The following is a 23,334-nucleotide window of genomic DNA, read 5'->3' as shown; positions in this document are numbered from 1 at the left end:
CACAGAACATGGCCACTACTAGTAGATGTTATATTAGTTATTTTTTATTTCTCTCAATTAATCTGGTTCTATTTTAGCAAGTCATCATTCTTATTCTGAAATGTTGTGAATTTGGGACGCGAGACTCATTTTCCGCCAAAAAAGAGGATAACTTCCATTACAAATCTAATTATGGAAAGTACAAACGATAACAAAAATATTTGACAGGTTATAGTGATTGGTAATAATAACAACACTTCGATATGTGCTGCTTGTATAGGTTTTGATGGCTCACGAAAATTTACATTGGTAAGGAAAATGTTCATTAAAATATAAATGGATAAATGCATCAAAAGTTCTAAAATGTTGTCATGAAAGTACAATTAAGTTTATAAATTTTCAGAAATTGCAATCAGATCCTTAAATTTATCAACTTAGTGCAATCGAGTCATTCTATTAAATCCATCAATTTATCTAACAAAATATATTGAGTATGGCATTTTCATGTTAGTTTCTCTTTCCTACATAGCTAAAGCATGATTTTGGCTCAAATCCTAGTTTTTTTTTTCAAATATTTTTTAAATTAGATTTAAAAAATGAAAATGTTAAAATTTATCAAAAAAAGAACCCCGCCTAAAAAAGAAGAGAGCCACGGGGGATTAGTGTGACTGCTGTTTGCTCATTTTGTTTTTCCCTGCTTTTCTATATTGTTGCGTTTATAGCAGAGGCGAGGCCTATTTTGTGCAAGGTTTATGAAGCCTTTCGTGTGAAGCTTCTGATTTGAGGTCTTTCATGTTAAAGATGGAGGGTGCTATTGATGCTGCAGAAGACCGAAAACCGGCGTCGCCTGGGCGTTCCACCGTCGTTCCTGGAGCACGGGAGCCTCTGGCAAGCTCCTTTGTATGAGATAACACTCAACTTCTTGTAAGATATGTTGAACAAAAAACCTCTGGTAAGCACCTTTATATAAAATAACACTCAACTTCTCGAGATAAAAGTTGACAGGAGATGGAAGTTCGTTTCATATCTCTCAATTTCTAGGGTCGGAGAGCCTGTGTTTTTTTTCCCCCTTAAGCTTGGATTCTTTTTTGGTAAGTTTTAGCCTTTTTTCATTGTCTTAATCCAATGTAAGCAAGATTTAGGGAAGAAAACAATAAAAATGCCATGCAGAAAACTGTGTATGATTAAAAATTATGACATGTCATCATTTTTGTGACAAGGATTGTGACTTCTGATGCACTTATTCCAAGATTAGAATGACAAATTCAACAAAACAGTGGAAGTAAGGAAGTAGGAGTGGAATTCAGATTAGGTCACAATGATTGATCATTTTCATTTACAACAGTAGAGGCGGGCAAGCAGGGCGGGGGTACATCTTAGGGCTTTAGCTCAACTTCTACTTCCTTGCGCTCTGCATTCTTGGCACTAATCTCTGAAATTTCTGTAAGCATCTCTCTCTCTCTCTCTCTCTCTCTCTCTGCACTTCAGTCTGCATTTTCTATGTTTGACTTCGAGTACTATGTTCTTGCCTGTCGTTTGACCAGCTTCAGACATGTTTCTTGCTTCTTCTTCTTCTTCTCTTTTTCCCTCCACAGGGGCAGCGCGTTCTTGGTGAATTTGAACTTTTGAAGGGCTCTGTAGCGAGCTTTTGTCATCGTACATGGCTTCGGTTGGGCAGGCGCCGTCTCTGAAGAGGTGGGATCCGCCGGCCGCGAGAGAAGGCGACCAGCTGATCATCACTCCTCTTGGCGCTGGCAACGAAGTGGGTCGGTCATGCGTCTACATGTCTTTCAAAGGGAAGACCGTGTTGGTACTGCTTCTTTTTTCCTGGGTTTTCGTTGGGCTTTTCCCGGGTTTTAGAGGTTTAGCAGAAATGGGTTGGTTTCTCTTGTGATGTTTCCGTGATTATTGTATGTGGGTGGCAGTTTGATTGTGGAATTCATCCTGCTTACTCGGGCATGGCCGCTCTTCCGTACTTCGATGAGATTGACCCTTCGACAATCGATGTCCTCCTAATTACTCAGTAAGCGTTTTATCTACCTTCTCTGTATAATCATTGACTTGCCTTTGGCGGCCACAAGTTGTAAGAACTTGCCAAAGGAATTCATCCTTGCCCCTTCGTCTTGGATCAATTCTGAGTTCGATGCATTGGGCTGTTATTAAGTTATCAGCACCAATGTCTGTAGAGTTTAGGATGGGCTTCTCACATTATTGCTGATTTATACTTCCACCCCTCCCTCATGCATTTAGCTTCCACAGTAAAGGTCTCTGGTCTTTTACAAGTCGGTGTTGACTGCTTGCAGCTTCCACTTGGATCATGCAGCTTCCTTACCATACTTTTTGGAAAAGGTTTGTGGCTATATTAGGGTGGAAAGGTATTTTGATTATTGAATCTTACTTTCGTTCCGATGACCCAACATGCTCTCATTTTTCCAGACCACATTTAAAGGTCGTGTCTTCATGACTCATGCTACGAAGGCTATATACAAGCTGCTTTTGTCAGATTATGTAAAAGTGAGCAAGGTCTCAGTTGAAGATATGCTTTTTGATGAACAGGATATATTTCGTTCAATGGATAAGATTGAGGTATTTCTCTCATTTGTTGAGCTCATTCTTCATGCTACAAGAATTTGCTTGCTAATGTCTGCCTTGGGGAATGCTGCATAGTGACCAACTCATTGAATTTTACTGGTCCTAGAAGGGATGATGTCATCGACGAAGAAGTAGAATAATTCTTGCTTTGCATCCGGTCATGGATGGATTGCTTGTGTAGACCATTTACATGTCAGAAGCATGTGCAAGCTTACCTATACCTCAGGCTCAGTAGACTTCAATTGTTTTTTGTCTTTAGGTGCATTGCAGATTCTCCATATGCTTAGAATCTACCATTCCCCAAGTCTTACCTTTCAAAGAATCAAGTTCGGTATTAAGCTGAAATAGGTTTCGTCTCTTTTAAGATAAAGCACAGGATCCTTCTTTCATTGCAGCTATAGCCATCTCTGCTGCTTTGATGTCCGATATCGTTTATTTATCCCCAGTTGTTTGAGAAGTTGGATAAACTAGCGATCTCAATGGATAAACTAGTTAACTCAGTACTTATGTGTTATACAGTATGCTATATATGCTGTATACTTATAGTGTCTATTCTAGTGGATTTTGTCCTAGGATGATCACTCGATGTTGTCTAGTCTATTGGACATGGCAAATAATTAATCATGGATATGTTGGGTTGTGTTTCATGTGAGAACATGGTCTTCCAATGGAATGTTAATTATTCAATGTAAATGAACTGGCGAAATTGTTAATTTTTGTGCTATTCTTTGAAGTTCCATGCATGCATAACTTCTAAACCATTCATCCCAATGCATTTAAATCATGTTACCTACCTACTTTTACCTGTAGGTAATTGATTTCCACCAAACACTTGAAGTGAATGGGATTCGGTTTTGGTGCTATACTGCTGGCCATGTTCTCGGTGCTGCAATGTTCATGGTCGATATTGCTGGTGTACGAGTCCTTTATACAGGTGATTATTCCCGTGAAGAAGATAGGCATCTCCGAGCTGCAGAGATTCCTCAGTTCTCACCTGATATCTGCATAATTGAGTCCACTTATGGAGTGCAGCTTCATCAACCTCGTCATATTCGGGAGAAACGCTTCACTGATGTCATCCATTCTACTGTTTCTCGAGGAGGTAGAGTCCTTATCCCTGCATTTGCTCTTGGTCGTGCTCAAGAACTTCTGTTGATCCTTGACGAGTACTGGTCCAACCACCCTGAGCTTCATAATATTCCTATATATTATGCTTCCCCTCTTGCGAAGAAGTGTATGGCTGTTTATCAAACATATATCAATTCCATGAATGAAAGGATCCGAAGCCAATTTGCAACATCAAATCCTTTTGACTTCAAGCATATCTCGCCGCTAAAGAGTATTGAGAGTTTTAATGATGTCGGTCCCTCAGTCGTTATGGCTAGTCCCAGTGGGCTTCAAAGTGGGTTATCGCGTCAACTATTTGACATGTGGTGCTCTGACAAGAAAAATGCTTGTGTTATTCCTGGATATGTCGTGGAAGGGACACCGGCGAAGACCATCATCAATGAACCGAAGGAAGTCACTCTGATGAATGGTCTCACTGCTCCTCTTAACATGCAAGTTCATTATATTTCCTTCTCTGCCCATGCTGATTTTGCTCAGACAAGTGCATTTTTGGATGAGGTAATGCCTCCGAACATTGTTCTTGTACATGGAGAAGCAAATGAGATGGGAAGGCTGAAACAAAAACTGGTAACTCAGTTTGCTGATCGCAACAACAAAATTATGACGCCAAAGAATTGTCAATCAGTTGAATTGTACTTCAATTCGGAGAAAATGGCAAAAACTATTGGGAGGCTGGCTGAGAAGACCCCAGAAGTGGGTGAGACTGTTAGTGGCCTTCTAGTAAAGAAAGGCTTCACTTATCAAATAATGGCACCTGAAGATCTTCATGTTTTCTCTCAGTTATCCACAGCAAATATTAATCAGAGGATCACAATTCCCTACACAGGTGCATTTGGTGTGATAAGCCACCGGCTCAAGCAGATATATGGAAGTGTGGAATCTTCAGTAGACGAGGAATCTGGCATTCCCATGTTACGTGTGCATGACCGAGTAACAGTGAAGCATGAATCTGATAAACATATTTCAGTGCACTGGACATCAGATCCTATTAGTGACATAGTTTCAGATTCTGTTGTTGCTCTTGTCTTGAACATAAGCCGTGAGATTCCCAAGTTCGTGGTTGAAACAGAGGCTATGAAAACTGAAGAAGAAAGTGAGAAAAAGGCAGAGAAGGTCATTCATGCACTTCTGGTTTCTCTCTTTGGGGATGTGAAATTTGGTGAGAATGGGAGGCTGGTGATAAATGTTGATGGTAATGTAGCGCATCTGGACAAGCAGAGTGGGGACGTGGAGAGTGAAGATGATGGCCTTCGGGAAAGGGTGAGGACTGCATTTCAGCGAATCCAGAGTGCTGTAAAACCAATAACCCTGTCAGCTTCTTAGATAGCTTTGGTGTTTTCTGTAGCTATCTTTTTTCAGGTCATTTTCTAACTGTAGATTGCATCACCAACCTCATAGTACAGATATCCTCAACTCACAATCTAAGTTCAGCTCAAGTTTTAAGCATCTAACAGCATATCTCAGCTCTCGGAACGTGTTTTGACAGTGGCACTTGGATTACTTAGTTTTTGTACTTTCACGTATTCTAGTTTGGTGTTTGAAGGCTGGCAAGGCTCGTTTGGCACCTTGCGGAAAAGATTTACCAATTCTTTTCGTAAAATATGATTTTTCTAGCTAATGTGAGCAGGCTTGTGAAGAACCAGACAGTCTGTGATGCCTTAGAAGATGCATCCATGTGGTAATGCTGTAGCTTGGTGATGTCCTTGTTTTCGTTCACCTGGGACGGCCAAAACACGGACTTTGTCATTGTTGTTCATGTGACATGTTGATGGGGAATTGATGAGTGGTTGAGTGAAGAGTTTGTGCTTGGATCATGCTTTGTTAAAATGTCTGAGTGGGGCTACATATTTCTTTCTATCTGAGTTGTGGTTTGTCTCAGTGATCTATGCCCTCTTGCTTAAATTTCTACCAGTTCCACCAAACAATGGTGAGAAAATCCCCTTTCAAAGAGGATACTAATCTCATCACCACATTTGCCATCTCTTCCCCTTCTAGGCTGTCTTTTAGAAGGGTAGTGACTGAAGTTTGAACCTTGATTTCATTTCTGAGGGGGCAAAAACATTGTTCAGGGGGGAACACTATGATTATCTCACATTTATGTTCTCAACTAGAAATCGGGTTGTGATTGTTATTCTTAAGATCTGACCACAAAGTATTATGAACTAGGCTTATTGAAATAATAATCAACTTGTACTAATGTCAATGATACAACACAATGATGAAAGGGTAATGGTTAAGGCTTTCTTCCCGCCCATGTTCTCCAATAGTAATCAATGGTAGTGGCATGAAGATTAATATGTGACGAGAAATACGTTATAAAGTAATATCTCTTAAGCACACAGAACATGAATTGAATACAGTGATTGAAGCAACATTTGAAATAAGTCTATTTAAGAACTAGAAAATGAAATTAGATAAAGTACAAATGCTCTATGTTTTAAATCAGCTGTAATTTAATATTGTTTGACTTTAAACATTTTATTGTGAGTGGTAAGAAATAAATTTTTAAATATTTTAAATATTATTTAAGTTTAACATATTTAAAAGAAATATTATATTAAATGGTGTTAAGAATTAGCGAATAATTTTGAAATTTGCATACATTCTCGAACTAAGTGAATTTATTTGTCCACTGTAACTCTTTTTTTATACATTAAATCAAATTACTTGAATAAAGTGAATTATACTTTAATCAGAAATAATATATTCATCAACAACATATATCTTTAAAGTGCAACTTATTCAATTAATCATGTAAGCTATACATAGATTATAGTGAGATACATTTTTTCTAGTTCACGCGGTCAACTTTTATATACCTAATTTGATTCACATAAGGTAAAATAAAGTGATATTTATCCACGTAATAAAGAAAATTTAATACATATGTAAATAGCAATGTTTAAACTGAACGATTTTTTTAACTAATTGAGATCTATTATATAATGAACATACCACATTTGATAAGGGCACAAGATTTTAACTTAAATTAAAATGGATTTCCTTTCACAATCTTATTTCATTAAAATAAACTATACCATTTCAAGGTATATTTAAAAATCATTTCTATTTATTTATTTAAGCACAATACAAGATAATAATTAGGAGACAAAAAAAATCATCAAGTTAGCAACTTATTGGTGGAATCATAGTCTCACATGGCAATCATAGATGTAAATTGAAGTGTCACATGACATACATAGAAACAAGCCATATGTGTTATAAACGAGCAATTTATATTTAACCATATGTGTTTTGATTGAATTGACAAAGTGAACTTAATCTAATACACAAAAGTTTACATACATAACCTGACGCCTTGTGAGAAAAGAATTATTTTTTGACCTTTTTCTTTCTTCTTGGAAGCCACCATCATCCTTGTCTGTACAGTATCTACCTGAATCTCACTCTATGTCGCCTCCTGTTAGTACAAGAGCAAACGGGGCAATCATGGTATACAAGGACGTATACATAATATTATGGGCGTACAATTCTACAGTACATTCTCCATATGCATCCCATCTGAAATGGAACGTAGCATGCCCATGTAGCAGAGTTTCCATGTAGGAGCGGGGCATTGCATCGGCATATTCTAATGTTGTCCGAGGAAAGAGAGCTCAAGAAAGGAAAGCAGCTTCGGAGTTTCCAAACGTTCGACCCCGACCCGATCTTCAAGAAGCAGAGTGGGGGAGAGAGAAAGAGAGAGAGAGAGAGAGAGAGAGAGAGAGAATTCAACCTCTTCAGGTAGGAGGGAGAATCCGGGGATAGCAAGAGAACAGCGAATAGCATCTCATCGTCATCCCCGTAGGAGAAAAGGAAAAAAGGGTTGTCTCCGATTTTGTCATCTCTTTCGACATCGTACTTTTCTCGAGATCTTCGAAAATCCTCTGACCTTCATCGGTACGCCTTTCTCACTCTTCTTTGCAAGAACTTTGATTTCTTTGTGTCTGTTTTCTTGTTTCTTTTAGTGATTTCTTGGTGGGAATCTGTCTCTGTATTCCTTCAATTCGTTTGCAAGAACAGCTTTGGCGATCCTATTGGGTTGGTTGGGTTTATTATGGGTTGCCTCCTGTCCTGTTATTAACAGCTGCTTTTTGTTTGTTCACTGGGTTCTGAATTTTCATTCTTGAGCTTGTGGGTGCCCATAAAGGTTTGGAGCTTTCTTTTTGTTTGTTCACTGGGTTCTGAATTTTCATTCTTGAACTTGTGGGTGCCCCATAAAGGTTTGAAGCTTTTCTTTTTGTTCTTAATCAACTTGGTACGGTCTCTGATTCTGCATATTCGAGTCAATTATGGGATTAATCTTCTATGTGGATGATAAAGGATGGGGCAGTAAATTCATAAGTATGGTTATCGAGGAATAAAGGGCCGTGTATTAATATTGAAGAGCCTCCGAGTGCTTTTTTGTCAAGATGGTGCTTAACGCACATTTGAATAGTGGGCATAGCAGTGAGAGTTTTGATGCATTGCAACTTTTAGGCAAGATGGGAGAAAGAGGAAGAAAAGGAAGAATGTGAGGAATTGAGTGAGATCAAGGAGGAGGGGAATGAGGGACGAAACACAGAGACAAAATTTGGAAAGCTTCGTGTATTCTTATACATGGAAAATCTTACCTACTGAAGATAGATTTATTCTTCGATTATGACAATTATCTTTTGGCTAGACAATCACAACTATCTGAACGCATAGATTAATAATTGTAAAGTTCTAATTTGCTTGTCAAGTCCTTTCTTAAGTTCCTATATGACCTATGACCTATGATGTTTGACGACTTGCGGTTCGGTATTCCTTGGTTGGTCTTCCTCAAGCTTCTTCTTAAGCTTCACTGGGCTTGCCCTCTCTTCAACTTCCCATCTAATGCTTCCATTTTTTCAACACACATGAACTCTTCAGATCTTGGTTTGTGAGATTAGTTCCCGTTCAGTGCGAAAACCCATCAGCGCTTGATCCAGCCAATTCACTTTTGTAATAAAACATACAGGTCTTTCCAGATTTGTGATGTATTATGTCACAGTTGTGAGATCCCATAATGTAACTATAGCATTGTTTATGCTGTAAAGGTCGTTATAAGTTTGTAACAAGCCAAAAGTAATAGAAGACTGACGTTGAAGCTGCATAGAGTATGAGTTGGACATGTGCATTGCTAGGAACAAATAAAATGGTTTGGGTAGGAGGTCTCTGACTTAGCCAAAGTTATTAGTATTTAGGATTGAAGAAGGTATCTATAAGTTGACATCCTAAAAATTTGGCAGCAAGGCAAAATCTTGGAATGTCATATGGAATCTACTAGTTATGAACGTTGTGTGTCATTAAATTCAAAAATAGTGTGAATTTAAAGTTTGTGCCATCTTTATTCTGGATGTACCAGGAAAATCAACTTTTTTAATACCTAAATATGAGGACATACTGAATATGACGATATACTTATTTCAAGGTCAAAGTATGAAAAAGTTGGATCGATGGGACCCGAAGGATCATATTGATCCTATGATTTTTTGGAGCTTAGGATCAGGACCATGTAAAAATCATTGCAAATTAAGATCCTACTTAAGATCCAGGGCATTTCTTAAGTTTCGAATCGCAGGATCCTACTTATGCAATTCCATCTTCTTCATCTGGGAAGATATGGCTTGGTTTTGTTTTGCATGCGTTATGGCTAGTATTGAAATAGTTCTATTGATTGGTCATGTCATTTATAGCCCAGGTCGTGCATACAATTACTTCCATACATGATGTCATATTGTGGAGTTTTTTTGTTGGCTAGGATGGTGGGAATGGCATAGGGTGCAATACTTTAGTTGTCCTAGTAGAGCTTGGTCGTTACTTTTGTAGAGGAATAGTCAGGAGGACTCCAGTGCCTTGAAGATGTTTTTCATGGATCTCGAACTTATTTCTACTCATAGGCCTAAATTAGTCAAGATTTTTTTATATAGTTCTTTGGCTGCTGGTTGTGAGGAAAAATGGGGAAGGCCCCATTGCAATTTTTTATTGAAAAATGGCTCCTAGTGCACTAGCAGTGATGAGGAATGGTTGTGTGCTTGAACTTGGCATGTAATGATGTGGTTTTCTTTTCTTGTAGGGTGCAATACTGTAGTTGTCCCAGTAGAGCTTGGTAGTTATTTTTGTAGAGGAGTAGTCAGGAGGACTCCAGCATCATGAAGATGAATTTCGTGGATCTCAAACTAATTTCTACTCTAAGGCCTAAATTAGTCAAGATCGTGTTATAGAGTTCTTTGGCTACAGGTTGTGAGGAAAAATGGGGAAGGCCTGGTGCAATTTTTTATCGAAAATTGGCTTCTAGCGCACTAGCAGTGATTGGGAACAGTAGTGTGCTTGATGCTTGGCATGTAATGACATGTGGCTTTGCTTTGCTTGGACTGGCATTGACATGAAAATTGTGCACATTGCCTGATGAGCTTGGGTAGAGGGGCATTCATACTCAATCAGGAACACAAAGTTCCCTTAAGCTGTTTGGAGATTAAAATTCTGCCTAATAATCATCCTCTGATGTTTCCCTCTTGAACTTTCTGTTCCAGATGCTATAACCTTCTTGTGGTTTGTCAGGACTAGAGGACCTATGGAAGGATCATGTGGGCGTTTGCATCCACAATGTGTAGTAGAATAGTGGGTGATAGTTAGCTTTGTATATATGCTGATTGTAGATGATTGTTTGGATGATGTTGGAGCTGTTATACTCAATGTGAAGGATGTTCGTCTTTGAGAAGCTGTCCTTTATTCTTTAAAATAAAATGATCAGCTTCTAGTTTAGAACAATCTATGCTTTCTACTTTGGGTTAGTCTGTCAAAGTTTGGTGGAGGATCAAGTTTCACAGAAACAGCAGGAGAAGAAGGAAACAATTATTAAAGTGGATCCTAAGGGGGCAACTTGATGGATTTCTAACTGCTGGTGACTGAATAGCTAGCAAGATCAGAAGTGATCATTCTGGTGCTTCAGAAAGTGAATTCAATTTATGAAGTGCTTGGGCTCTCATTTGGTAGCTGAAAATAGCTTGTGATTTTTGAGGATATAAATCCAGGAGGGGCTTCTAGTAAAGTTGTTTAAACCCTTGTAGGAAGTGTTGGTAGTCTGCAAGGCTTCAATTATTGTTGACATTCATATTTTATGCAAAGGTCTTTCTTACATGTAGAAAAGGAAAAGAAAACACAAGTAAACGAGAAAATTGGATTTTTTGCTATGATTGGATTCTTGCATGTCATGTTTAAGTATTGGTAGGATTATTGAGCGTTTGAGCATACAATTGACTACAGGGATATTTTAGTCATTTCATCTAATGCATGAGGCATTAGTAGTGCTTTTTAGACTTAATCTTGAGTACTGCATTTGAGTGATTTTGCATAACCATCTGGGGTTTGGGACATATTTGGCAATTTCTGGGCAGAAGAGGGAATGGGTGGAGAGACAAAGCGTGGTCACTCGGTATTCTATTAGTTATTTTATTTCTCTTAATTAATCTGTTGCTCTTTAGCAAGTCATTTTTATTCTGAAAAATTGTGAATCCAGGTCTATAGACACATTTCCCTCAAACAAGATAATTTAAATTGCAGATAAATTTAGGGAAAAAAATTGAAAAGAAATACCTTTTTCCACGACCAACATGGATGTGGTGCATGACTTGGTTCATTGGACCAACCCGTAGTGCGTTTTCCACGTGTGCTTAAGTCATGGTTCATTTTGTCTATAGATTATCATTTTTATGGGATATTTAGTGTCTGTTTTTATTTTAGATTCTTAGTAACTGTTAGGGTTGTCTATATATATCTAGCACTCTCTATAACCGGGAATTGTACATTCACCTCTCTAAACATTTTACATGGCGGCATCCCACCTTTTTTTCATGGTGGCATCCATGAACTAGTACCAATTCTCGTTCGCCAAATTCACAAAAGGCACACCCACGTCCAAGCAATTTGTCAGACCAGCATCACCCATTTTCCAATTTTTTACCCTTTATCATCCCATGCACCTTCAATTATAGTCCATTAACATCTTGTGAAAGTCACTACGCCTGTTTGCTTTTCTATGCCACATCACATCTTTGGGATTCATCATTGAGCTGTTGCTAGCATCTGGGAAGTCACAATTCATCATTTCACTGCATCAGGTCGTGTCGAGTTGTTGTTGCTGTAGTGACAGAGTTGCTTCTGCTGTGATGGAGTTGCTGCTGCTGTTTTGAGTGCGTCTGCTTTAGCCTTGTAGCTGTGATGAGCCATTGCGCTGTTGCCCGGATTATCAAGCCTGCATTACTGCTGCTAAATCAGCCTGAGAATCGCCTTTACAATGCTCTCATTGACTCACTCTAGCCCAGCTGTGGTCTGTTATTACGATTTAGAGTGTGCAGCTTTGTCCTATCAAAGGTATATATGCTGGTCTACTATTGGGAAGTTTTTGATTTTAGCTTCAATTAGGTGAAGTAAGTCCCTTGAATGTCAATTTTGGTTTAAGCAAATAACTTAGATGCATACTTAGAGGCTCCAGAGTAGATCCATGCGTATCATGAAATTGCTCTCAAGGATGGATGTTGTGAATTGTTGAAGATGTTGGAACTTTGGGTTTGCTTATTCATTTAGACGTATTTCATGGCACAGTTTTAGTTAGGTTCATACATTCACGTCATATTTTTTTTAAACTATAAAATCATTTGTGGCACTAGTAAAATTCCTTCTTTACACATTTAGATTCTTATGCTTTATTATAATTATCCATTAATGTCTGTCTTAGTGTGCATTTGAGACATTTAGGTTGCATATTAGTTTCCATGTCTCATTTACATGTCATGAAAATCGAATATAAAAATCATGTCTTTCATGTTAGTCATTTTAGATTGCATTTGCATAAAAATTCATTCAGGATTGCACTTGCATTCAGGGTAAATTGCATTTTTGCATCATAATTTGATTTTTTTTCCTAATGCACGGTACACTGTGGAAAAAATATTTTGCACAAGTCATAAAAATTTAAAAATTAAGCATTCTTCCCTTACCAAGATTACACATACCATATTTTAGATTACATTACATTAGATTTTATTTCTATTGTTACCTCATCATAGTCAAGTAATTTATCTAGGATTTATTCTGGCATAGCATGTTAAATTTACATATTTTCTTTCCCTTTGATGCTTTAGTCTACTTTAGGGTAGATACAATAAAATTTTTGAACTTCCCATTTACACTCGAGGAGATCATGTCCTGGGATGTAATAATGAGGTTACGTTCAATTGTTGCTCAATGCGGCTTGGGTTGGTTTATTTCTTTTTATCTTGTTTTATAATTGCCCAAGATGGTTTAGGTTGCAATTTTACTACTTTTTGTCATATGCCATTATTAATTGGTTGCTATGTTTTCTTGATTGCATATTGCATTTAATTGCATGATCTCGTAGCTGCATATTAGGAAATAAAATGATCGTATGAAGAGTTTCCTTTAAAAGAGAAAAGGTACCAATTATTCGGCGTTAGTGTAATCGAGTATAACCAAGTCCTTGAATTCAATTCTCTGGTTCGCAGAGGTAGAGTGATCTCGCGCTTTACTGGGCTCCTGGTGATTCTAAGGTAATAGTAAATTAAGAAGAAAAACCAAGTTGCAATTGTTAGGACTTGAGAGAGTTTGTGCAAAGCGTAAGAGCTGCCTCGCAAGAGGATTATTTGTGTCCATCTAGCAATCCATTAGTTCTCATGGGGTTCACCTTGAGAGGGTCGTGACAATTATGAAAAGACTTTTTGAAAGTTAAGTGAGTAAGTGAGATTATTCTGAGTTTTGCAGGCAAATATCTTTGTGGTTACGAGTTGATGCTGAGAATTCTGGTATGGGACAAACGGTTCCTTTTTGCAGCATGTGTTTAGTTCTGAGGGTAGTTTGGGATTGATCCCTTCTCCTCATGCCTTTCAGTGGTACCATTTGTACATTCTACTTTAGTCGTTTATTGGTAGAGTGGATTGCTGTTTTGGGTTCAGCTGATTGTATTCTATTAGTCTTCTTGTTATTTCAGATGGTTTGGGTTCTTGTGTTGGGAATGTTTCATTAATCAGGTACAGCAATAACGCTGATGCTTACCGGATAAATGCTTGTAATTTATCCAGAAGGGGTGCATAGCATCATATACAAGAGATTACAATAGAGTGGTTTCATGCTGATATCAAAACTAATTATTTGATACTTGACATTGTTAATAGCTCTAATCAGAGAGAAAAGTTTATTTCTTTCTCCTTTTATTTATTTTGATGTATATTTGTAGACTATTAAACATGGATCCGAAGCCCATGTTTCCTGTATCCACAGGAATTTCCTTTCCTAATTTCTGTAAGATGTTTAATGCTGTTGAAATTTATACTTGATGTTGAATACAGTTCTCACCTGCGTTTACCTAGGACATGTAGAATTTGTTTGGGATATTCTTTTGAGAAACTTTGGCATCTAATTAGCCGCTTGATTCATGGTTCACAGAAATTAAAATTGTATTTGAGACTTGCTCATCAACTTAACAATAATATCGGTAGGTTATTCATTTTCGGTTTGGGTCATTTGGAGGATTCATTGATCTGGTCCTACATTCTTACAATCAGTAAATATTAAGCTAGGCATGTCATCTGCAATTGTGCAGCCATTGTTATCTTGAACGTTGTAAGTCTTGCTTGAGTGGTTTGTTTTTCTGTTTTTCTTTCAGTGGTTCCTTCAATTTATAGTTGTCACTTTGAAGATGAGTTTGAATTTAGTGGCAAGATTCCTAGCATTGTCATTGTTACTTTTATTTGTATTGATTGACTTATTGCTGGTTTTTTAAAGTAGGGGCCTAAAGCATTGTGTTGTAAGTACTTTAATCTGTTTATTGATGTGTTAAATTGTCCTTTCACAGGCATCCTTGACATTACCGGATTTGTTATGTCAAATTCCAGACCACCTAGTACCAGAAATTTGACATACTCTGGAAAGCATGTTTTCCTGCCTCCAAAAAGCCCATTCCCCGGCCTTTCGCCTTCATATGTTGATTATATTCCTAACCCTCCAATCGGATCTAAAGCAGTGCAAAGGCCCGGGGAGGGGTATACCCGCCACCAACGAACGTCATCTGAGAGTTTTCTCATGGAGGATCAACCCTCATGGCTTGATGATTTACTTGATGAACCTGAAACTCCTGTACGTAGGGGAGGCCATAGACGCTCATCAAGTGACTCTTTTGCATACATAGATGTAGCTAAGTTTTCTGATCCAGACCATGCAGCTCATGATGAGCACAAGTACAGAAATGTGTTTTCAGCGCCCTATTGGGGAACTCAAGAAATGGATCATCAAAGAGGTGGTCAGCATGCATATTTTGTTGCTGACCAAAACCATGTGAAGCAGAAGAATAGGGTGTGGGAGTCATCTCGCAATGTTGCAACTCCCCCTGGTGCCCCACCTGTGGCTGGAGGTGATGTTGCTACTCAAAATTCTGCACTGATATGTGTATCCCAAGAAGTGGAGAAGTATCCCTCCATGGTAAATGGGAAGCAAGACCAAGTTGAATCTGTAATTGATTTAAAGGCTTCATCTGAAAGGAAAGATGCCTCTCGTGCTAAGCCAACTTCAACTGAGACAGATACTAAACGGGCAAAGCAGTATGTGCTGTGTCCCTTTCTCATTAATGTGTACACATGGTTAGAGATGTTACATTGTGTGGGACATGCTACGGTTTTGTTTTATAAAGCCCAATTAAATGTTTTAGGACAGACTAGTGTCGGACTATCTGAAAGGGAATCCAGAGGGTGTATTGTTGTCATAGGGTTCAAGCAATTATACCACTAGATAGTATACATAAATAAACTTGGCAACATCTTTATGTGAGAGCGTGGTAAACAAGGAATGACTTATTGATTGCTAAAAATACTACAATTTTGCGGATGCATTCTGTGGCCAGGTAATCATAGGCCATAAATGACAATTACATAATAATTTCTATCCTCTTTGTCTGAGAAGTCTTTCATCCAGTGGAGTCAAATGGTTGTTTTCGTTTTTCTAGCTCAAATTTCTCGTGTTATGAGTTGATAGATATGTTAGAAATTTTATACTTTCAGCATGCACCTTTTTATTTTTTTCTGTTTTTGATAATTGGACATTTCAGTCTGTTCATATTTCATGTTTCATGCCCAAACTTGGAGCTAGGAAATTATTCAAGTCTAAGGATAACGATTTATTATAAAAGAAACTGGGACCATTAGGATTTGATTATGGCCCTGATATGTGTAATTTTTTTGTGACATAATTACTAGTAGAGAAAATGAGTTGAGCTTGGTAATGGACCCAAAAGGATCTGTATAATCTTGAGAATAGGTAGGGTCATTATTGGGTATTAGTTGGTGAATTTTTATTTGAAATAATCTGCATATTATTTGAGAGTTGTTAGTGTAATACAACTGATTTTTTGTTTATGAACTTCGACCTGATAATTATGTAAATACTCAGAGTTCCAAAGCCCATGCTGTGATTGGTAAATCTTGTTTAGACTGCCATACCAGCTGTATCTCAATTGTCTTCAAATGTCACTCAATGTCTGACCAGGTTTCTCAAGGTGCAAATGATAAGAAGAAATTGCTCAGATGTAGTAAAGAGAGTGGTAGTGATTTTTTAGGCGACTTGAGTTGGGATCTAACTGGCAACTTTCACAACTGCTGCAGGCAATTTGCACAGCGTTCACGGGTCCGGAAACTTCAGTACATAGCCGAGTTGGAAAGAAATGTGCAAGCTTTGCAGGCAAGAATGAAATGCTGATATATCTTATGATCTCATGATTAAACAGTGCTGAGAAGTTGCTCACATTCTATCTCTGATGAGTGTTATGTTTTAATCTTATGTGCTCCTGTATGCAGGTAGAAGGTTCTGAGTTTTCCGCAGAGGTTGAATTTCTCAACCAGCGACACCTTATCTTGAACATGGAGAATAATGCCCTCAAACAACGGTTGGAAAGTTTAGCTCAAGAGCAGTTGATAAAATGCTGTAAGTTTCTCTCACTAAAGAAGACTGTGAACAATGCGAGCTTTTTGGTTGTTGAAATCTTTCTTTTTATGTGGTTTCTGTTACTTCTGCTACAAGAAAGCTTTTACTTTGAATTTGGAGGTGGCTTTTGAATTTTTTATGACAACTCGAGTAAGCTTTTTGCTTGCATCGGTGTTTTGTGTTTATGTTGATTTGCTTGTTCTTATCAATTTGCATGTGTGAAGGAGTCTACCGTTCCCTGTTTGCAACATATTGTATCAGAGAGTCTGGACTAGGGATGCCGTGACAGCCTATGGCTATATTTTGAAAGTGTTGTAAATGGATCGCGAATAGTTGCCTATAGATATGCATATAAAAACTGTTTGGAGGGTTAAATAATTTGGGTATGTGATTTGCACCATGTCATGGTGAGTTATCTGTTGTTTTAAATGCTTGTTTTTCTTTTTTTCCATTACGGTCTGAAGTGAACATTCTATTTGGAATTTATAGTTGAGCATGAGGTTTTAGAGCGGGAAATAGGAAGATTGAGGGCCATGTACCAGCAACAGCAGAATCAACAGCAGCAGCAACAACCATCTTCTGGCCTTCAACGCAGCAGCAGCCGCAGCACCAGCACCAGCACCAGCAAAGGCCTTGATGCCCAGTTTGCAAACCTCTCGTTGAAACACAAGGATGCTACTTCCAGGCATGACACTACGAGTGGACCTCTTCGTACTTAGTTGCATGATGCAACACCTGTGGGCGATGGTGCCATCTTTTGTTGGAGCCTCTGTCCCTTGTCTTTGCTCGTTTGGCCATCTATATCTTCTCCGTCTCACCTTTTGTCATAATCGATATTTGGTGCACCTGGTTATCATTGCCGATAGTCCTGTTGCCGGCATGTGATATACCTGAGGTGGGTCTCGCCCTTACAGTATGTTGCTGCTCACATCTTAGAATCTATTTGCCAAGTGGTTTCTAGCCATAGAGTTGTCCGACCACCTAATAATACTCAAGGCATTGGTAAAGTTTTTCGTATTCTGTTTTTTTATCTGCCTCTCCAGCGCTAGGCTGGGCATTACTTTGGAATGCTTTGCGAGAAGAAGATTACCATTTGGATGTATTAATTGTTATTATTTGCTCAAACCAGTTCGGCTCCATTGTACAAAAACTGATGGTGCCGTACGAGCATGTCCTTTGATGATTTCTCAGTGATTGTTGAGAGGAACAAGTGGAACTTCATGTAAGTTCACGATCATGTCGTGGCCAATGAATGCTACGAGGAGGCAAATAGTACATGCCCTTAACTCTTGCCACCATTGTCTTCAACGATCGATATCAATCTTTGAATATGTTATAAACATTCCCACTAGTTAACGTGCTACCAAGCATGGTAATTACTCCAATTTTCGTCTACCAAGTAGTCCTCAGAACTTCACAACGTTTCTGAAGCTGTTTCTGAAAGAAATCTTTCAGACAAGACATCTTGGCGAGAAGCAAAGGGTGTGAATAGCTTGGTATAGCAACATTTGATGATATATTGAATATCCTTTCCTACTATGTTATCATAGCTAGGAAACTGTTTCAAGATAATAATAATGAGTACGTCTTTTTTTATAAGTGAGCTTTGATCAAACTGCTTTTGATTAAAATACATCAAGCTTTGCTAAAAGCAATTATTGATTATATCAATGACTCACCCGACTCCGACTTATACAGTTTCTCCCGAAACACGTTGCTTCTGTTCCACAATTACTTGCCATGCGAAGTCCAACGTTAGGAATGCTTTACTAGATCTATTTCTGAATCGCCGATATATACCAAATTCAGACATCCATTTCAAAAGCAATTCCTATTGTATGGTTCTAGCTTATCAGACATCTTTGTATGTTCATAAAAAATTGTTCTGGAGTGACACATTCTTATACAGTGGAGTGAAGTACATAAGAAACAGGACAGAAGGGTTATCCAAATGCCCGCATGATACCGGCTAAAATAGCATAAGGGAAGAAAAAAGCACATATATTCTACTTCATAGCCTCCATGAGGAACAGGACTTGCCCCTAAGGCAAGAGGACTAGCAGAAGTAAGGTACAAGTATTTTAACTGACAGCCACACACAAACACAAAAGCACAAAGGACATGCAAGCGCTTTAGCTTTTATGTATAGGAATGGATTCATCAACACCATCACCACCAAAATCAAGAGGTTTTCAACAGTAGGATAGAATTGCGGTGCCATTTCAACACATAATTGACATCACTTCCGAGGAGCTTATTATAATGTCTAGTATCCTCGTACATGCCAGCATTTGATACCCCAGAAATGTGATGGTTGGCAATGATGTACAGAAAACTTGGCCAGCATTGACGTCCCAGAAACGAAAAGTGGTATATTGTCAGATAGAACATGCCAATCTATACAACAAAGCCGAAGTTTTGGAGGTGATATGACATGAATCCCAGAGTCACGACCTGCAACACCATTGAAGGAGAAAGTGAGATGAATATTCTCATTCATGTTCCATGGTCAACTAGTTGTCACTACTAGGGCAACACATTTACTTAGCAAGAAATGTATTGAATTTGAGTCTGTATGAGTATGACAACCAAGATTAGTATTTTTATTTGACAATTTACAATAGAGTATTATGGTCTTTGGTACTCATAAGGGAGTATTAAGTATTTGAGAGAAAAAGGAGGCCATACCAGATATGGCATAAATGTGCATATTGGAAATTCAAGAGCTTTTAATTTGAATTCATGTATGCCTGCGCCTTTTGGCATTGTCCTCATTGAAGAATTCCCAGTTTCTATGGTCAAGGGAACTAAAGTCATCAAGGTCCGCAATGGCAAGCAAGTACTGAGTAAGCTTCACAAGTTCTTGATCACTGTCTCTGCTTGAATGAGCCTTTCTGAATGGTTTGATAGTCAACCCGTTTTGAGGGTTCATGACAAAATTTCTTCGCAGGTCATCAAACATTATAGTGTTCTTCTCACTGTAATACTGACAAGTCAAGAGACTGTTGTAAGGACTCTTTACCAGAATGTAGAAGTTCTGTATCCACTGACTTTCAAGATGATGTCTTATGTTTCTCATATGTAAGATACAAAATTAGGGACATGCGCAAAGTCAGAAACAATTATGATATTCAGAAAGAGAAAAACTTCTATGAATGTGAAAGTACAACTCAACATAACGCCATAACACAAGATCATGGCAGAGGCAGACTGACTGCCAAATGCTACCTGATTCATGGACAGATGCATGTGCCACGAAAGAGCACCTATATGAGACATGGCAGAGAGGTGATCACACTAAATTTCTAGGCTAAGAATTAGGTTTATTGCAACAATATTGCCACATTGTTCCCAAACGAACTGAACTGATACCTATGTCATAACAGTCTCAACCATGAAAAAAACCAATTGATTCCCAAGAGCATGATGAAGTGAAGCACTTACATTCAAGAGTCACTTGCATGTTAAGTTTAGAGTGAAAGAATCTCAAAACAGATCGGTTTAAGCTACAAAATTGTTTTAGGCTATTTTATCAACAAATGTGTGCATAAAAGGTTTGCAGAACAAATTCTATTGTGTATGTTATTCTCGAGATAAGCGCATTTATTTTATATACATACACGTGTGCCTATATATGTACATCCACATCTGGTAAAAACAAAAAACTCCTGCTGAGGAGATGTATAAAGCAATTTCATCGGGTTACCAGGCCACATGAAGAACATCTGTCAATTTATTATATAAAAGCTATACCTCTGGGAGTTGAGCCCATATTACACCAAGTGGCTTGCAATCAAAGATTCCATGTGAATCTGATTGTACTGTGATCATTGCCATTCGGTCTAAGAGTGCTGTAATTTTGTAATTAGGATTGTCAAGTACCCCTAGCTGTCCCATCTTCAGCTCAACCCACTTCATGCTACAGAAAGAAAATAGACATATTAGAAACAGGGTATCCAACTGTTAGTTTCCAACTAAAATTTTGCTATTCCATCTCATGGTATTTCTGAAATGAATCACTCATAGCACCTTTGGAGAAAACGCAATTCAATCACATAATCTTAATGATTAGGAAAAATGACAAAGGAACCCCCAGAGGTAGAGCTTGGACAAATTACACATCCTACACCTCTATGATGAAAAACAGTCACCACAAAAGATGCTTAGTTATCTCTTCATTTTTTTAGTATCTAAACAAAATGCAGTCTGGTTGCAACAGAAAATGCTTGTAATGAGTGAAATTGGTTGCAAATTAGTTCCATATGCAACAGAACACAATAACTAGAGTGACAGAACCTTTGCTAGGGAGTGAAAGGTATACTTTTGCTTTTAGAAGAGGAGGTAGAGATGCAATTAACAAAGCAGAAGGGGTTTGCACAATTTACTCAAGATAATAAACCAGCAACACAGAAAAATAATCTTAAGACCTGGAAAGGAAATTCAAAACAGAGAAGTCTTTCATACTTTTACCATGAAACCAAGATCAAATAAAGAAACAAGATAATCCATACCTGGTTGCAGACCATATAATGATATCATACTCTGCATAAGCAGCAGTGAGAAACTCATGAAGATCTGCATGTATGGGTTTACAGTTAGCTAGATAGCAAAGAAAATAATTTGTAAATGTGTATAATGCAGACTACTCACAGGGTCTCATCAATTGACGAGGATTTTCTGCTGGGGACCGATGATCAAATAGAGTATAATCAATATCCAAAACAAGCAGTTTTTTTCCTTCACGACAAGGGTTTCGAAGTTCAATCTGCATGACAAATCAATTAATCAGCACACCAACAATGTGCCGCAGGAAGCTCCTCTTATGAGAGCAATTTGAATATCCATGTTACACTTTTGGTAACAATAAGCTGGCTTGCCATTGAGATTTAACCCTAAAATCCAAAGTAGTACAGAATGGTTTCAATTCTATAGGTGAGTTATCCTCTCTCCTTTTAAGATGGAGATCAGAGGCATTATACATCAGTATTCACATATTAGTTCTCCTCAGAAAATAAACGATGAATTTAATTAACCAACATCGTTTCCTCTCAGACAACAATTTAGACAAAAAATGATTTGATGCTTCTCCTAGTAGTGTCTCAAAAACCATGTCTTATGTCTCCTCAAGGAAACTGTTTGTTCTTCCATCTGGATAGATAACACAAGCTTATACACCAGCTAAGGAGTAAGTAGTTAGCTTAAACCACTCCTGTGAAAATGAAATGTTTATGCCTCCAACCAAAAAGGAAATGCATTGAACAGATTCTTTCAGAGATAAAGAAGTCTCCACTCCATCATATGCCCAAGGACAAATGACATTGACTCATAACAGACAGGTCCTCTTAGATAGTTCAAATATCGTGGTTAAAAGGGGGAAAACTGACCTTGTACTGATCTATCCGTCTCCTGAGCTTCCGCTTATTGACATCTTTATCTTTGATGTCAACAACATCATCTTGTCCAAGCTCAAAATCATCGACTATTTCAGGAGAGTCCACTTCATCCACGAGAAGATCATCTTCAACAGTCCTGCAAACAGAAAGCAATAGCCATCCAGCGGAGAGTCAAATAAAAAATAAAAAAAGAACTAAATTTGCTACATAAAGGCCTGTCTATGTACTGTGAAACACGTCTTTTATATTTTCTATAGTCTAATGAAACAATGTGATATTTGAACTAACATTCCAAATATTCATCATCAAAGTTGTAGGGAGACTACCAAATCAAATTTGCTACATACAGAGACTGGTCATTGCTACATGATGCTTGTCCATATACTGCGACAAGACAACACATTTTTTTCCCCTATAATCTGACAAAACAGTATGCCAATCAACTAAAACTCCAAATTTTAATCAAACATAATCAAAAGGAAGTTGGTAACAGACAGGGCAGGCCAAATGCAGGCGCACATTAGGCAGTACAAATTGTGTCCATTGCTGAAGACATAAGAAGAGACCCTTCCCCAATCTAAGTTTCAGCGTGCGCCACTACTTCAGCTTTTACTTAAATTACCATTACTTCATGGACAAAGCAGTCTAATTACTTGAGGCATGCAATTCATCTGACAGACACCACCAAACCGATCCTGACCCACAAAAGATTTCCTAAACTGGAAACAACACCCAACAACCCATCATCTCATTTACACCAAAAAAAAAAAAAAAAAAAAAAAAAAAAACAACCCATCATCTCATATGGCACCAAGATTCCAAATCCAAGAAAATTCAGACAACAAGAATGGAGGACACACAAAGAACAACACGAAAGTCCAAAGCTTTACACAGAGAGAGAGAGAGAGAGAGAGAGGGAGAAGAAGAATAGGGACCCAATCATGGTCATCTTGAGGGAGGACTTGAGGGGGATCTGAGAGAGCAAGAGGGTGTCATCGGCGAGCTTGGAGCCGACCTTCGGGTAGAGGAGCTTCTGGCGCTTGGGCAGCACGTTGGTGAGCTCGCATATCCTCAGCTTCAGCTCCCCCACCGTGTCGTCCCCGCAGACCCGGACCGTGTACTCCTTCCCGCTCCACTTCACCGTCAGCGTCAGCTCCTCCTCCGTCGCCGGCGACCCCACCGCCGCCGCCGCCTCCGCCGAAGAAGAAGAAGAAGAAGCAGAAGGCGACGCCATTCTCTCTCTGTCTCTCTC

The 23,334-nt window shown here is 38.4% G+C and overlaps 3 protein-coding genes across 4 annotated transcripts; 2 read left to right on the top strand and 1 right to left on the bottom strand.

Annotated features, from left to right (window-relative positions):
• Window positions 1–1,281: 1,281 nt before the first annotated feature.
• LOC104452614 (cleavage and polyadenylation specificity factor subunit 3-I) lies at window positions 1,282–5,577 on the top strand. Its single transcript, XM_010067070.3, has 6 exons — window positions 1,282–1,422; window positions 1,575–1,789; window positions 1,905–2,002; window positions 2,283–2,328; window positions 2,416–2,565; window positions 3,382–5,577. Exons 2-6 carry the CDS (start codon window positions 1,640–1,642, stop codon window positions 5,020–5,022), a joined length of 2,085 nt encoding a protein of 694 aa, XP_010065372.2. The 5' UTR covers window positions 1,282–1,422; window positions 1,575–1,639; the 3' UTR covers window positions 5,023–5,577.
• A 1,648-nt stretch (window positions 5,578–7,225) lies between these two features.
• Window positions 7,226–17,975, top strand: LOC104452612 (uncharacterized protein At4g06598). Of its 2 annotated transcripts, XM_010067068.3 has the most exons (6): window positions 7,226–7,599; window positions 11,823–12,075; window positions 14,573–15,314; window positions 16,371–16,446; window positions 16,563–16,689; window positions 17,179–17,975. In XM_010067068.3, exons 3-6 carry the CDS (start codon window positions 14,599–14,601, stop codon window positions 17,406–17,408), a joined length of 1,149 nt encoding a protein of 382 aa, XP_010065370.2. In that variant the 5' UTR covers window positions 7,226–7,599; window positions 11,823–12,075; window positions 14,573–14,598; the 3' UTR covers window positions 17,409–17,975. The 2 variants fall into 2 exon arrangements, with proteins under 2 accessions (XP_010065370.2, XP_010065371.2); XM_010067069.3 differs by lacking the exon at window positions 11,823–12,075.
• Window positions 17,976–18,669: 694 nt separating this feature from the next.
• Window positions 18,670–23,334, bottom strand: LOC104452611 (ubiquitin-like domain-containing CTD phosphatase). The gene is made up of 7 exons (XM_010067067.3): window positions 23,018–23,334; window positions 22,074–22,218; window positions 21,340–21,454; window positions 21,201–21,264; window positions 20,443–20,608; window positions 19,378–19,675; window positions 18,670–19,143 (listed from the first exon to the last, which is right to left on the bottom strand). Exons 1-6 carry the CDS (start codon window positions 23,314–23,316, stop codon window positions 19,430–19,432), a joined length of 1,035 nt encoding a protein of 344 aa, XP_010065369.2. The 5' UTR covers window positions 23,317–23,334; the 3' UTR covers window positions 18,670–19,143; window positions 19,378–19,429.

The sequence above is a fragment of the Eucalyptus grandis genome, chromosome 7 (assembly GCF_016545825.1).
Source record: "Eucalyptus grandis isolate ANBG69807.140 chromosome 7, ASM1654582v1, whole genome shotgun sequence".
NCBI classification, from domain to species: Eukaryota; Viridiplantae; Streptophyta; class Magnoliopsida; order Myrtales; family Myrtaceae; genus Eucalyptus; species Eucalyptus grandis.
Note: the sequence above shows the minus strand (reverse complement) of the source record. Positions and strands in the feature narration are given on the sequence as shown.